This window comes from Arachis ipaensis, chromosome B10, assembly GCF_059453495.1.
Source record: "Arachis ipaensis isolate K30076 ecotype BB chromosome B10, ASM5945349v1, whole genome shotgun sequence".
Lineage (NCBI taxonomy): Eukaryota > Viridiplantae > Streptophyta > Magnoliopsida > Fabales > Fabaceae > Arachis > Arachis ipaensis.
In genome coordinates, this window is record NC_142435.1 from 31,531,958 (window position 1) to 31,548,101 (window position 16,144).

The 16,144-nt window shown below is 37.6% G+C and overlaps 1 protein-coding gene across 1 annotated transcript; it reads right to left on the reverse strand.

Moving 5' to 3' along the window:
• Positions 1–1,860: 1,860 nt before the first annotated feature.
• LOC148579584 (uncharacterized) lies at positions 1,861–2,428 on the reverse strand. The gene is made up of 3 exons (XM_088501414.1): positions 2,274–2,428; positions 2,093–2,183; positions 1,861–1,950 (listed from the first exon to the last, which is right to left on the reverse strand). Exons 1-3 carry the CDS (start codon positions 2,426–2,428, stop codon positions 1,861–1,863), a joined length of 336 nt encoding a protein of 111 aa, XP_088357540.1.
• Between the last annotated feature and the right edge of the window lie 13,716 nt (positions 2,429–16,144).

Consider the following 16,144-nt stretch of genomic DNA (forward strand, 5'->3'; position numbering starts at 1 on the left):
TATAGATGCATATGATGAATGCCTGTCCTAGTGGCTGATGATATCATCTGTCGGTTATAAAGCCAACCCGACAAGTCCTGGTAGCTAACCATTGGACTGTCCCTCTGTCGTGCATCCCCAACTCGAGTTGTTCACAATCATAATCATAATTCACATCCAACACCCTCACTGGTGTATATTCACGGGGGCGAGCTCATCCAGAACTTTCACAGTGTCTGGCCACACTTACGACATAGGGTCAGCAGAGTATCGAGTCTCAACCTGGAGCACGTGGTGGCTAGCCACTGCTTCTACCCAGGAAAACTCGTATCTCAGATAATTGGAAGTGCAACAATCACAATATCAGTAACTCAGCATGTATGCATTTATTCTTAGCCATAAATCAACATTCATCTCAGCCATCCGACTTAAATTCATGATTCATAGTCAGCCATCCAGCTCATAACATATTCCACAATCAGCCATAATTCATTATCATACACAGCCATTCCAGCTCATAACAAAATAGCACTTCCACCATCCAACATCATCAAATCCATAAAATCATCATTCAAGCCATAAATCACTTTTTCTCAATTCACTTCACTTTGAAATCAAAAATCAATTCTTTTCAGCCTTGACTTTAAAGTTCACATTCCTCAAATCATCTCAGACTCATAAGCCACCTTTACTCAAAGTAGGTTCCCTTTTTAAAACAAAGCCACCCTCGGCATCCTCTTTCCAAAACTTCCAAAATCATGACAAATTAAAGATCTCTTTCGAAATATTCAAAATCATCCATCCAACAACGGAATTTTATAACAAAAGTTCCTCAGCAAAGTCTCAAGTCTTTAGGGGAGAATAACATAATTCATTTCATCAAATTCGTTTAAAATCTTTAAAACTTTGGATTCCTGATTTGAGTAATATAAATAGGATCTAAGTCAAACCGAATCATGTAGTCAATTACTCTGAACACATTTTTAAGACCATTTCTTTTACTTAACCAAAACCAATTCCAATTCCATGATTAAATCTAAAGTGTTTCAAATTTCTCAAAGATTGTTTAGTCTTGAAAACTCAAAATTTAAACAGTGCTTTAAACTTTTCCCTAAAACATTGGAAAAATTAGACTTATCAATAAACTTTCAAGTTGTTTCAAAGTCATTGAAACTCCTTCGAGTAAAACCTTTTAATCAAATTAAAGAAGAACATAAACCCTTTTTATCTTTAAAACAACCCTCAAGTATAAACCTCTTCCTAATGACTTCCACCCAAAACCATAATATTTTTTTGTAGGAAACAAGGCTAAGTCATAATTCTCTTTTCAATAATTCTTTTTAAAACATAATTTCAGCACTTCCGCAATTACTTCAGGTAAAGATAATAAAAGTCTCAAATTAACAATTCCCCAAGTAATATAGTAAAGGCCTTAAATCCATAATTCTTCAAATAACATTTCAAACAAAGACTCGGATTCTCTAGAAATTTCGGCAGCATCTCCCCTAAAACTTGGACTCTGCCACCCTTTTCGGGTCCCAACCAAATCAATCCACAATCTTTTTCAACGGTCCAAAATCCAAAACCAGTTTAAAAGCAAGCTAAATCCAATAGTTATCTCATTTTCATATCTCAAGAAAACCGTTTCAAAAATTAAATCATTATCAACCGATTAAACTTATTTCCAAAACTTAAAAGAAACAGTTCAGCAACAATTTATTAATCAAAACCAAACAATAATCTAGTCAAAACATATAATCGTATTCATCCAAAGTAGCCAAACAATACATAAGACTGGTACAATCACTAAAAGTATATGATTCTCACACCAGATTTATAACAATTCTAGATATAAAATAGCTCCTTAGAAATGCCCCTACCTTAATACGCAAAACCATAACCCAAACGCGTCATAGGAACCTTCTCTCTCAACCCGAAATCACCGACAACCGCAACCTCAGCTCCAAGCCACTTTTGCAGTAACCACAGCAACTCTAATTGTGACATACAACAACTAAAACTATTTCTTATAGTAATTAACGCCACAAAACTTCAGCATATGATAACAGAGCAGCGATTAAAGGTCTCTTCAAACCAAAAACGGTTACCGTACTCGAGGAAACCAAGAAGCGGCAGCACCAGTGGCGGTTCCGGCAACACCAACGCCACAGCCGGTAACCAGAACGACGGCAACACGCGATAAACTCCTAGCACAACCAGCCTTAGCAACAACTCTCATGGCAATGGAAAACTTAACAGATAAAGAAGCTGAAGCAGGGTTAGAGCTTACTAACATAGAGGACTCAGCGGCTGTTTTCGGCGACAGAGGCGGCGGCAGTGTTTTTCCGGCGACAGCAGAAGTAGCAAGAACAACGACAACGGCATTAACCAAAACAGAGCATGATCGGAATGAGTGGCAAAACCCTGGAACAGTCCCGGCTAGCTCCATTAGCGGCGGCTTGAACCCTTTTCTGACGGCGGACTTAGCTTAACAGTGGCTATGCAGCGGCTTGAACGACACCCCAAAGCTGGCAGTAGAGACGTTCCCTCTCCCTCAGACCAGATCGGCGGCTGATCATCCTCAACGGCAATGGAGATGTGACGGCAGCGGCTGGGCTCGTTAACGACGGCGGCTACAAAAGGGGTTGGCGACGACAAAGACGGCACAGACAGCGGCAGCGGCGTGAAGCTCCTGGCGGCATCTTCCTCCCTTGCGCGTCTCTGCTCCGGAAGTGGGCTAAACGGCGACGACATGACTCCACAGGATGCCAACGCTCCTCGCATGGTTTTGGCAGCAACTTCACGGGTCAGCGGCGATGCGGTTAGGTCGCAGCAGCAGCGTGGTGACGGCGCGAGCAACTCTTCCCTCTCCCTTCCGTCTCTGTTCGACGGTGCCAAGCTTTCCTTCCAATATCCGTGGGTGTGTGCTGCGCAGGAAAGAGGGTGAAGAAGAGGCTAGGGCTGCGCAGTGAAGATAGTGAAGAGGGGGGGGGGTTGGGGCTGCGCAGCGTGTTGGAAGATTCAAAGGGGGATGGGTATGGCAAAATTAGGGTAATATGGAAAACCAAATTTTTAATCCAACAAATTATATCTATAAAAATACCATTTAATCATTAATTTACAAATTTATTTTCAAATAGATACTCTAACTCAATAACTGGAGATAATTAAATTAATTTCCTTTAAATCATAAAATAAAATTTAAAATCTAATTATTCAAACTAAAGCGGATAAAACTCTCATTATTTTTCAATCACTAAAGTTTTAAATCAATAATAAGAAATACTCAATTAATATATAAATTTCTGAAAATTATATTCTCGAGTAAATAAAATAAATCATTAAATAACAATATTTAGTTTTTGAAAATTCGGGGTCTTACATCCTACCACACTTATAAAAATTTTCGTCCTTAAAATTAAAGTAATACATAAGATAATACATAGTCTTAGTACTTTACTCTTAAATACTTTTTAGAAGAGTAATGAACCTTGGTGTATATATATATATATATATATATATATATATATATAAGTATTCAAATACCGAACTACCATAAGAATTAAAGATATTTGTAAAGTATGGTGTAAGTCAGAAGATACAAGATAGGCTCGATGCAAAAAGGTTATATAGTTTCAAGTCTCTACAAAAATTTGAAGGGACAAAATAGGGTGCAAATCAAGATAGGCATTCACAAAGCAAAGTGGTAGTTAATGTGGTAAAAGGCTACAAAGCATGCTGGTATTTAAACAGCGGACATAACGTTCGCTCACAGATCTCGTACCCGCTTCAGAGCTTCAACTTCCCAATTTCATCAGTCACTTTACAACTCCATACCTGGTCACAAGTGTAACACCGCAAACTCTTTCACAAGGAATAAAACCCCCACAACTCCTCATAACGTTGTATACTTACCACTCCACCTTTTCAAGTTCACGAACTGCATTCTAAAGAGACTACCGCTTCACTTGTTACGCCTAACGGTCATGCGTGACTCTAAGGCAATCCTCGAGTGTATTCAGAAGAGTACTAAACCTTAGAGAAGGACAAGCGATAAGGACTAAACTCGCAAGAACTTGAAAGGATTGTTGGATCACAAGCAATCAAGGGTGTACAAGAAATGAAGAGTGCTGGGAAGAAAATACACTTTAAAAATCTCAAAATAACCCCGAATCAAAGAAGTATGATAAGAACGATAAAAGAGAAGGTAGTGTAGTAGTTTGAACAAAAATCAAGTTGAGCCAAGAAGTATAGGGTTTACAAAAAGGAATATCTCAAACCCAAGACAAAGCTCACAGAACTCAAGAGCACAATTAAAAATACTTCCGAATACATTGTTCATAAAAGAATTGAAAACTTGCGGAAAAATCACTTCACGGTCTAAAAGAAAAGTTAAGCAACAACATCCTTCGAGAGAGTAACAAAAGCATAAACGTGGCTTTACTTTAATACAATTTTATGTTGAAGTAGATTACGTAGAGTTTTAAAACAAATGAACACAGGTTTGGCCAAGAGCTAAAATACTTCCTCAAGTATTTTAGAAAGATAGTTAGGTGCACAACTTAACCAAAAGTAATCATAAAACTGGGAAGAAAATCAAATGCTAGTTCAAAAATTCTCAAAGTTCATATTCAAACAAGCGTGTATGAAATTATTGAAAAGACGGAAGAAGAAATTAAACTCTATTTAGAAAAGAAAATTCGAGGTAAAAATTTGTTTATAAGTTAGTAAAGGACATAAGTGGTGCGTTGCAAACAGACAGACTTCCGATAAATATGGAAACTTTCTAAAACTTCATTTAAAATGGTGCATGCCAACTTCAAAACAACTTTGTCAAAAATTGAAGGATGGTTTCAATTACAATCAAGCAACAGAAAAATTTAGTTTGGAATTTTCTTCAAAGAGAATTCAAAACTTCTTTAAAAAGTTCAAAACAAGACTCCAAAAGTATACTTGAAATCACCATCTCAGAAGGACATTCAAGAAGTTTAGGATGTAGTTAAAAAGGAGTCAAGCCATACAAGAAAGGATCTTAAATCAAGGGAGTTCAAACAAGGTCCACTAGGCATGAGACATCAAACAAACTTTCAACTGTTCCAAAAGAATACCAAAAGTCATAGGAAAAGACAACTCAATCGCTAGTAATTTCTCAAGAATAAATCTTTGACTAAGAACTCTGATAGAGACAATGAGAGGATAAACGATGCACTAATTTAAAATGAATCAAGCTGACTCACATAAGAAGGATATTCACAAGAGAGGGGATACCAAGATCAATGGTAATGTTCACAAGATGTAAAAAATTAGTTAAAAACAAAGTCAAGTATGACATCCATAGAAACAAAGACTTAAGGAATTAGTCCATGCTAGAAAGGAAAGATATGAGCCCAATATTTTCAAAAGAACAACAATTGCATAAGCAAATGTATCATGCTAAATTAAATTCGATTAAAAATGAATTAGGCGAAAATTGTCAAACGAAGATCAACCGGAATAAAGACGAAAATCCTTTCTTTCTAAAATTTTGAAAAATACCTAAGCACATAATCAAATAAAGATATGCATAGGAACTGTAGTAAGGTTATTTGAAAAATCAAATTGTATTTAGAGTAAGTATAATTCTTTAAACGAGTAGAAGATCAGGTGAGGTACTAGAAATAAATAGTTTTTTAAATTGCATAAGAAATTTTCAAAGTTTTATGTAGATGAGTGTATATTGAACCAAAAGTGACTTTATAAAAATTCAAAAATTGATTATAAATATAGCCGAATAAGAGAAAATTATGAATCATAATTTCTTCAAAAAGAGACCCGGAATAAGAACTTAAAAAAAGCATGCGGCATCAAAATAAGATCAAAATCATATAGAAAAATACATGAATCCAGAAGAAGGGTTTAAACAGAGAAAGACAGATACATTAAGGATTTCAAACAGGCATATGCAATTAGGATCAAACAAGGATGCATATGAATAGAGGAATAGGGTTGAAAAAATCAAACTACTTTTCAAAAGGATTAGCAAATAAGAACTTCAAGTTAGGCTATGAAAGAACAAGTGACTTGAACAGAATTCAAGACACATAACTGAATAACCTCGAGAAATAGTTTCTAAAGTTCCCAAAACCCGCGATTCACTTTACCCAAAAACTCGTATATCATCTATGATAATCCATTAGTACTTTCACATACATAATTCACTAGTATTAAGCCGGCCAAACTTAATATCAGGAATTATGCAATGCAAAGCTAATGGCATTAATCAATAGACCGTCTTGTGCATAAATCTCTAATTCTTGTTATCTGAACAAGACCTATTACATGACAAACGCTCAGAGTATGCAATTGAAGCATAGTCGGTCCATTCATCAGGCTCTATAGAAAAGACCGCTCTGATACCATGATGTAACACTCTAACTATCAAAATGTCACGCTTCCGGCCACGACACTCTAATAGCTCGGGTATTACGACGATTCTTGTAATATTTAAATACTAAAATATGAGCCTGTTTAAAACTTTAACAGAATCTTTAATAAACATACATTCATACTTACAATATAAATTACAATACTCACAAAAATTTCATATATATATATATATATATATATATATATATATATATATACATATACGTATACATACATATTAATTTACAAATATCTCATATCAAAATCCTATCCCTCTTACAAAACTTGCAAAGCTAAAGGTGAGGGAAATATAAATACTAAAACAATACAGAAATATCGTCTAACAGAAAAGAATTAAGCTCTTTCGAACTTCATCGTCTGTAACCTGAAAAAGAAAAGACCTGTAGGGGAGTGAGAACATCATCCACGAAAGGGTTCTCACTATAGGTTGCAGAATTACTATAATAGGATACGCAAGATAAAATCGTTACAGTGATTAATAACCGCTTTATGTATTTTTTCAAAAAACAAAGGTCTACTATAAAAAGTATCTGAAATCTTTTCTGAAAGAGGAAACGGTTCATTTCTTAAAAATTCAAAAGCCTTTCAAAAGGTTTATCTATGCTGAACCAGAATAGTTCTTCATACTTTTCCAAACCAGAAACATCAACCAGACATGGCTTTTGGCCCACCTCATGATCAACCACGCCTCTAGGCCCAAACAACCCAAACAACAACCAATCACCATAGTCCAACAGAGTCTCAGTCGCAAACACAAATAGGAAAGTTCAAGCACAAACAAACAGTTACTGCAAGTAGAACAATTAGCAGTTAATCACAAGTAATCACAAAGGCAAACCAAGTACAATATGCACACCCACACAATATCACATAGATGCATATGATGAATGCCTGTCCTAGTGGCTGATGATATCATCTGTCGGTTATAAAGCCAACCCGACAAGTCCTGGTAGCTAACCATTGGACTGTCCCTCTGTCGTGCATCCCCAACTCGAGTTGCTCACAATCATAATCATAATTCACATCCAACACCCTCACTGGTGTATATTCACGGGGGCGAGCTCATCTAGAACTTTCACAGTGTCTGGCCACACTTACGACATAGGGTCAGCAGAGTATCGAGTCTCAACCTGGATCACGTGGTGGCTAGCCACTGCTTCTACCCAGGGAAACTCGTATCTCAGATAATTGGAAGTGCAACAATCACAATATCAGTAACTCAGCATGTATGCATTTATTCTCAGCCATAAATCAACATTCATCTCAGCCATCCGACTTAAATTCATGATTCATAGTCAGCCATCCGGCTCATAACATATTCCACAATCAGCCATAATTCATTATCATACACAGCCATTCCAGCTCATAACAAAATAGCACTTCCACCATCCAACATCATCAAATCCATAAAATCATTATTCAAGCCATAAATCACTTTTTCTCAATTCACTTCACTTTGAAATCAAAAATCAATTCTTTTCAGCCTTGACTTTAAAGTTCACATTCCTCAAATCATCTCAGACTCATAAGCCACCTTTACTCAAAGTAGGTTCCCTTTTTAAAACAAAGCCACCCTCGGCATCCTCTTTCCAAAACTTCCAAAACCATGACAAATTAAAGATCTCTTTCAAAATATTCAAAATCATCCATCCAACAATGGGATTTTATAACAAAAGTTCCTCGACAGAGTCTCAAGTCTTTAGGGGAGAATAACATAATTCATTTCATCAAATTCGTTTAAAATCTTTAAAACTTTGGATTCCTTATTTGAATAATAGAAGTAGAATCTAAGTCAAACCGAGTCATGTAGTCAATTACTCTGAACACATTTTTAAGACCATTTCTTTTACTTAACCAAAACCAATTCCATTTCCATGATTAAATCTAAAGTGTTTCAAACTGCTCAAAGATTGTTTAGTCTTGAAAACTAAGAATTCAAAGAGTGCTTTAAACTTTTTCCTAAAACATTGTAAAAATTAGACTTATCAATAAACTTTCAAGTTGTTTCAAAGTCATTGAAACTCCTTCGAGTAAAACCTTTTAATCAAATTAAAGAAGAACATAAACTCTTTTTATCTTTAAAACAGCCCTCAGCATAAACCTCTTTCTAATGACTTGCACCCAAAAACATAATATTTTTCTGTAGGAAACAAGGCTAAGTCATAATTCTCTTTTCAATAATTCTTTTCGAAACATAATTTCAGCACTTCCGCAATTACTTCAGGTAAAGATAATAAAAGTCTCAAATTAACAATTCCCCAAGTAAGATAGTAAAGGCCTTAAATCCATAATTCTTCAAATAACATTTCAAACAAAGACTCAGATTCTTTAGAAATTTCGGCAGCACCTCCCTTAAATCTTGGACTCTGCCACCCTTTTCGGGTCCCAACCAAACAAATCCACAATCCTTTTCAACGGTCCAAAATCCAAAACCAGTTCAAAAGCAAGCTAAATCCAACAGTTATGTCATTTTCATATCTCAAGAAAACCGTTTCAAAAATCAAATCATTATCAACCGATTAAACTCAATTCCAAAACTTTAAAGAAACAGTTCAGCAACAATTGATTTATCAAAACCAAACAATAATCTAATCAAAACATATAATCATATTCATCCAAAGTACTGGTGCACGAAATTGTGATCTCAGGCAACGGCGCCAAAAACTCTGTACGCACGTCTTAATAAATTGTTTTTCATTCACAACTTCGATACAATTAACCAGCAAGTGCACTGGGTCGTCCAAGTAATAAACCTTACGTGAGTAAGGGTCGATCCCATGGAGATTGTCGGTTTGAAGCAAGCTATGGTCACCTTGTAAATCTCAGTCAGGCGGATATAAAATAGTTATGGAGTTTTCGAAAATACATAATAAAATAGGGATAGAAATACTTATGTATATCATTGGTGAGAATTTCAGATAAACGTATAGAGATGCCTTCGTTCCTCTGAACCTCTGCTTTTCTGCTGTCTTCATCCAATCAGTCTTACTCCTTTCTATGGCTGGCTTTATGCAAGGACATCACCATTGGCAATGGCTACTTTTGATCCTCTCTGGAAAATGGTCCGATGCGCTGTCACTACATGGCTAATCGTCTGGAGGCATCACCGTTGTCAATGGCTGCATCCCATCCTCTTGTGAAAATGGTCCAAATGCTCTGTCACAGCACGGCTAATCATCTGAGGTTCTCGATCATACTGGAATAGGATTCACCCTCCTTTTGCGTCTGTCACTACGCCCAGCACTCGCGAGTTTGAAGTTCGTCACAGTCATTCAATCCCAGAATCCTACTCGAAATACCACAGATAAGGTTTAGACTTTCCGGATTCTCATGAAGGCCGCTATCAATCTAGCTTATACCACGAAGATTCTGATTAAGAGATCCAAGAGATAATCATTCAATCGAAGGTAAAATGGAAGTGGTTGTCAGGCATGCGTTCATAGGGAATGATGATGATTGTCACGTTCATCACATTCATGTTGAAGTGCGAATGAATATCTTAGAAGCGGAATAAGTTGAGTTGAATAGAAAAACAGTAGTACTTTGCATTAATCTTTGAGGAACAGCAGAGCTCCACACCTTAATCTATGGAGTGTAGAAACTCTACCGTTAAAAATACATAAGTGAAAGGTCCAGGCATGGTCGAATGGCTAGCCCCCAAAACGTGATCACTATGATCAAAAGATGGTTCAAAAGATCATAAGATGTCTAATACAATAGTAAAAGGTCCTATTTATACTAAACTAGCTACTAGGGTTTACAGAAGTAAGTAATTGATGCATAAATCCACTTCCGGAGCCCACTTGGTGTGTGCTTGGGATGAGCTTGAATGTTACACGTGCAGAGGCTCTTTCTGGAGTTGAACGCCAGGTTGTAACGTATTTCTGGCGTTCAACTCTGGTTTGTGACGTATTTCTGGCGTTTAACTCCAGACAGCAGCGTAGAACTGGCGTTCAACGCCATTTTACGTCATCTAAACTCGGCCAAAGTATAGACTATTATATATTGCTGGAAAGCCCTGGATGTCCACTTTCCAACGCAATTGGAAGCGCGCCATTTTGAGTTCTGTAGCTCCAGAAAATCCACTTTGAGTGCAAGGAGGTCAGAATCCAACAGCATCAGCAGTCCTTCTTCAACCTCTGAATCTGATTTTTGCTCAAGTCCCTTAATTTCAGCCAGAAAATACCTGAAATCACAGAAAAACACACAAACTCATAGTAAAGTCTAGAAATGTGAATTTAACATAAAAACTAATGAAAGCATCCCTAAAAGTAACTAGATTCTACTAAAAACATACTAAAAACAATGCCAAAAAGCGTATAAATTATCCGCTCATCAAGTACCCAAACAATACATAAGCCTGGTACAATCACTAAAAGTATATAATTCTCACACCAGTATCCATTTATAACAATTCCAAATATAAAATAGCTCTTTAGAAAAGCCCCTACCTCAATACGCAAAACCATAACCCAAACGCGTCACAGGAACCTTCTATCTCAACCCGAAATCACCGACAACCGCAACCTCAGCTCCAAGCCACTTTCGCAGTAACCATAGCAACTCTAATCGCGACATACAACAACCAAAACTCAATCTTATAGCAATTAACGCCGTAAAACTTCAGCGTATGATAACAGAGCAGCGATTAAAGGACTCTTCAAAACAAAAATGCTTACCATACTCGAGGGAACCAAGTAACGGCAGCACCAGTGGCGGTTCCGACAACACCAACGCCACAGCCGGTGACCAGAACGACGACAACACGCGATAAACTCCTAGCACAACCAGCCTTAGCAACAACTCTCATGGTAATGGAAAACTTAACAGATAAAGAAGCTGAAGCAAGGTTAGAGCTTACTAACACAGAGGACTCCGCGGCTGTTTTCGACGGCAGTGTTTTTCCGGCGACGGCAGAAGTAGCCAGAATAATGACAACGGCATTAACCAAAATAGAGCAGGATCGGAATGAGCGGCAAAACCTTGGAATAGTCCCGGCTAGCTCCATTAGCAGAGGCTTGAACCCTTTTCTGACGGCAGACTATGCTTGACGGTGGCTGGGCAGCGGCTTGAATGACACCCCAAAGCTGGCAGCAGAGGCATTCCCTCTCCCTCAGACCAGATTGGCGGCTGACCATCCTCAAGGGCAATGGAGATGTGATGGCAGCGGCTGGGCTCGTCAATGACGACGGCGGCGAAAGGGGTCGGCGATGACGAAGACGGCACAGACAGTGGCAGCAGCGCGAAGCTCCTGGCGGTGTCTTCCTCCCTCGCACGTCTCTGCTCCGACAGTGGGCTGAATGGCGACGACACGGCTCCACAGGACGATGACGCTCCTCGCGCGGTTCTGGCGGTAGCTTCACGGGTCAGCGGCAACGCGGTTAGGTCGCAGCAGCAGCGTGGTGACGGTGCGAGCAACTCTTCCCTCTCCCTTCCTTCTCTGTTCGACGGTGCCAAGCTTTCCTTCCACAATCCGTGGGTGTGTGCTGCACAGGGAAGAGGGTGAAGAAGAGGCTAGGGCTGCGTAGCGAAGATAGTGAAGATGGGGGGTTGGGGCTGCGCAGCGTGGAGGAATGTTAGATTGGAAGGGGGATGGGTATAGCAAAATAAGGGTTAGGGGTAATATAGTAATTTTAGTAAAATTAGGGTAATAGGGTAATTGAAAACCAAATTTTTAATCCAACAATAATATCTATAAAAATACTATTTAATCATTAATTTACAAATTTATTTTCAAATAGATACTCTAACTCAATAACTGGAGATAATTAAATTAATTTCCTTTAAATCATAAAATAAAATTCAAAATCTAATTATTCAAACTAAAGCAGATAAAACTCTCATTATTTTTCAATCACTAAAGTTTTAAATCAATAATAAGAAAATACTCAATTAATATATAAATTCCTGGAAATTATATTCTCGAGTAAATAAAATAAATCATTAAATAACAATATTTAGTTTCTGAAAATTCGGGGTCTGACATCCTACTCCACTTATAAAAATTTTCATCCTCAAAAATTAAAGTAATACATAAGATAATACATAGTCTTAGTACTTTACTCTTAAATACTTTTTAGAAGAGTAATGAACCTTGGCAATATATATATAAGTATTCAAATACGGAACTACCATAAGAATTAAATATATTTGTAAAGTATGGTGTAAGGCAGAAGATACAAGATAGGCTCGATGCAAAAAGGTTATATAGTTTCAAGTCTCTACAAAAATTTGAAGGAACAAAATAGGGTGCAAATCAAGATAGGCATTCACAAAGCAAAGCGGTAGTTAATGTGGTAAAAGGCTACAAAGCATGCTGGTATTTAAACAGCGGACATAACGTTCGCTCACAGATCGCGTACCCACTTCAGAGCTTCAACTTCCCAACTTCATCAGTCACTTTACAACTCCATACCTGGTCACAAGTCTAACCCCCGCAAACTCTTTCACAAGGAATAAAACCCCCACAACTCCTCATAACGTTGTACACTTACCGCTCCACCTTTTTACGTTCACGAACTGCATTCTAAAAAGACTAACGCTTCGCTTGTTACAAAAAGGAATATCTCAAACCCAAGACAAAGCTCACAGAACTCAAGAGCATGATTAAAAATACTTCCGAATACATTGTTCATAAAAGAATCGAAAACTTGCGAAAAAATCACTTCACGGTCTAAAAGAAAAGTTAAGCAACAACATCCTTCGAGAGAGTAACAAAAGCATAAACGTGGCTTTACTTTAATACAATTTTATGTTGAAGTAGATTATGTAGAGTTTGAAAACAAAATGAACACAGATTTGGCTAAGAGCTAAAATACTTCCTCAAGTATTTTAGAAAGATAGTTAGGTGCACAACTTAACCAAAAGTAATCATAAAACTTGGAAGAAAATCAAATGCTGGTTCAAAAATTCTCAAAGTTCATATTCAAACAAGCGTGTATGAAATTATATTCACAACTCTCATAGTTCTCAATTTTGCATCAACACTAGCCGTCATTTCCTCCAAACACTAAGTGGAGGTGGGGTACTCCTTTGAAAAGACAACAATAGAAACCTTGAATTCCTAACAGTAGTAGAGGAGTGTAGTGCAGCGAAAGAAGGAGAAGAAGATGATGAAGAACGAGAGAGACAAAACAACAGTAGCAATGGTGGGCAGCAACAAGCACTTTCTTAACAACCTAATCCAAGTTAATCTGTTTCCTCTATTTTCACACAATTTGGCCAGAACCAATATGAACAATTCAGAGCATGCTCCCATCATGGCCATTCAAATCAACTGCTTCCATTGCGAAGGAATTGAAATTACACTCTGCGCCTCTCACAAGCTTGGCGACATTTTCACTCTCATCAACTTCGTCAATGACTGGGATGCCATCACCAACCACCACCAAGATCAGAACCACCCATTACCCTCTCCGTCCTTACTGGACACTAGAATGTTCGTTTTTTTCTCAAGGAGACCGATCGGTTTACCAAGAGAAACCCTACTTTGGTCTCCCGAAATTGGTCTACAAGAGGTTCGTGTTCGAAGCTTCCAAAATCGAAGCCCTCAAAGCCACGATTGCACCAATTCATCAGACAAGATTTGAAGCAGTGGCAGCACTAATTTGCAAGTGTACGGCTTTTGCACTAGGGTTATGTCCTAACTCCTCGTTGTTAAGCACAGTTGCGGTGAATCTCCACAAGAGGATGGATCCTCCTGTTCCAAGCAAGACCTTAGGAAACATGATAACTTTCTTCATATTTGGCCATGGTGGTGGTGGTGGTGGTAACGGTGGCAGTGGTGGTGGGGGAGGGTAAGGTACAACAGCACACCATGAATAATTTGGGGATGATGGTAGCAGTGGTGGAGAGAAGGACAATTTGTGATTTTTGAATAATTTTTTAGAGTTTGGATACTTTTGTTATACATAAGGCATCTTCCGTGGTTACAAGTGTCGTTTCTTTTCTACATAAGTGCATTTGTCAGCGTCTGTATCTTTTATGGGTACATATGGTAATTTATTCTTTAACAAATACTAGCTAATTCCCTTTCTTTTTAATACTAAACGTATTGATCTCCTATGTTTTAGCATTCACCTTTGCTAAATACGATCACCATACATCTCACAAACATTGATGACACTTTGAATGATTATGGAAAGGAAAGCACCTACCATTTACATCTTTAGAGGGAGTGGACACCTATCAAGTTCAAACCAGGTGAGCAACAGCATTTCATTTTTGAAAGAGAACATTATAATCAGAAAAGAAATAACCAATAGCTCCATACAACAACAATAAAATCTTATCCCATTAGGTGGGATTTGGATCTTCTAAATTTTGGATTTTACTTTAGACGGTAAAATGTGATCTCTCGCTATTTATTTCATAGGTAGAACCAAAAGAAATATGAGAAAGAAACCATTCAATGGTGAGAGATCACACTTTACTCTCTCAAGTGAAAATCCAAAATTTAGAGGATCTAAATTCCACTAGATGGGATCGATAGAGCAATATCCCAATGAATGAATTCATCATCAATTGCTGCTACAAACCTTTAAATAGAAAACAAACTGAAGTTCACCAAGAAAGTAAACATAAAAATGGTGAACGAGCAAATCAAGTAGTCCTTTGATTAACAACAGCAAACGAATTTCCTATTTAATGGCCAACCTTACTTTATGAATTTAATGAAAAGGGATGAAAGCATTCGTAAAAATGATAGTTTCCCAATCAACACCGATGCCTTGTCAAGGAACCTCATCACCAGATCTGTCACCTCCTCAGTTGTAATATAAGTAGCAACAGGCTTGGGGTTTCAAGAAAGTCAGCAGCCTAAACAACCACAGTCACAGCATTGAGTTGATTTGCAAATTAACATGGAGGATATCAAAAGAGTAGAAAACTTTTGGAGCATGTACACTAACTAGCAAAGGAAATTTGCTCCTCTCGAAGACAAGAATGAAGCAGATGGTCAATCTAACAATGAGAACCACATACATCACGATACACACGCTACAATGGATAAAATTCAGAACTTTCCATAAATCGAGTTCAAAACCTAGGTGGATTCAGATTAACTAATTAAGTGACATATCATAAAACAATCACTAGAATCATGGGTCATCCAAAAGCATACCAAATAAAATTCGTGCTATGTTGCATATAATATGAAGAACAAGAAATAGACGGAACATGACAAGAACAAAGAAACCAACCTCGTACAATTCGGAGAGCATGTCTATGTTATTCTTGAGGAATTCTGTGATCCAACCTCTGAAATGATCCACAACTACAAGTCCCTCCTTGATCCAGCGGGAACCATATATCTTATGGAAATCCCATACCTTATAACAGAAGTAAATGATCAATGAGAGTATAGAGCTATCAATGTTCACAGGGATCTCAGTCCACTAACCACTACACCTAACACAACGTCTTAAAAACACATATTCATCAACGACAACACTCTTATCTATCTTCAAGACCTTTTCGTCTCGGCTTCTTAGGGAGACATAAGCAAACTGTAGACGTTCGTCGCCCCAATATAGAGAAAGGTAGACTTGACTGAAGTCAGGGGACTTCATGAGAGTCTTGAATTTATTATGATGGTCCCTATCCAAATCCCCAATCTGAATGAATCATATTCCAAAGTTTTAACAAGAAACCTTATCCAAGCCTTTAAATAACTTGATGTTATTCAATTCCTCCAGAATGGCTCTGCCACGTTTGTTTTTGCTAGCCATACCACAGAAAT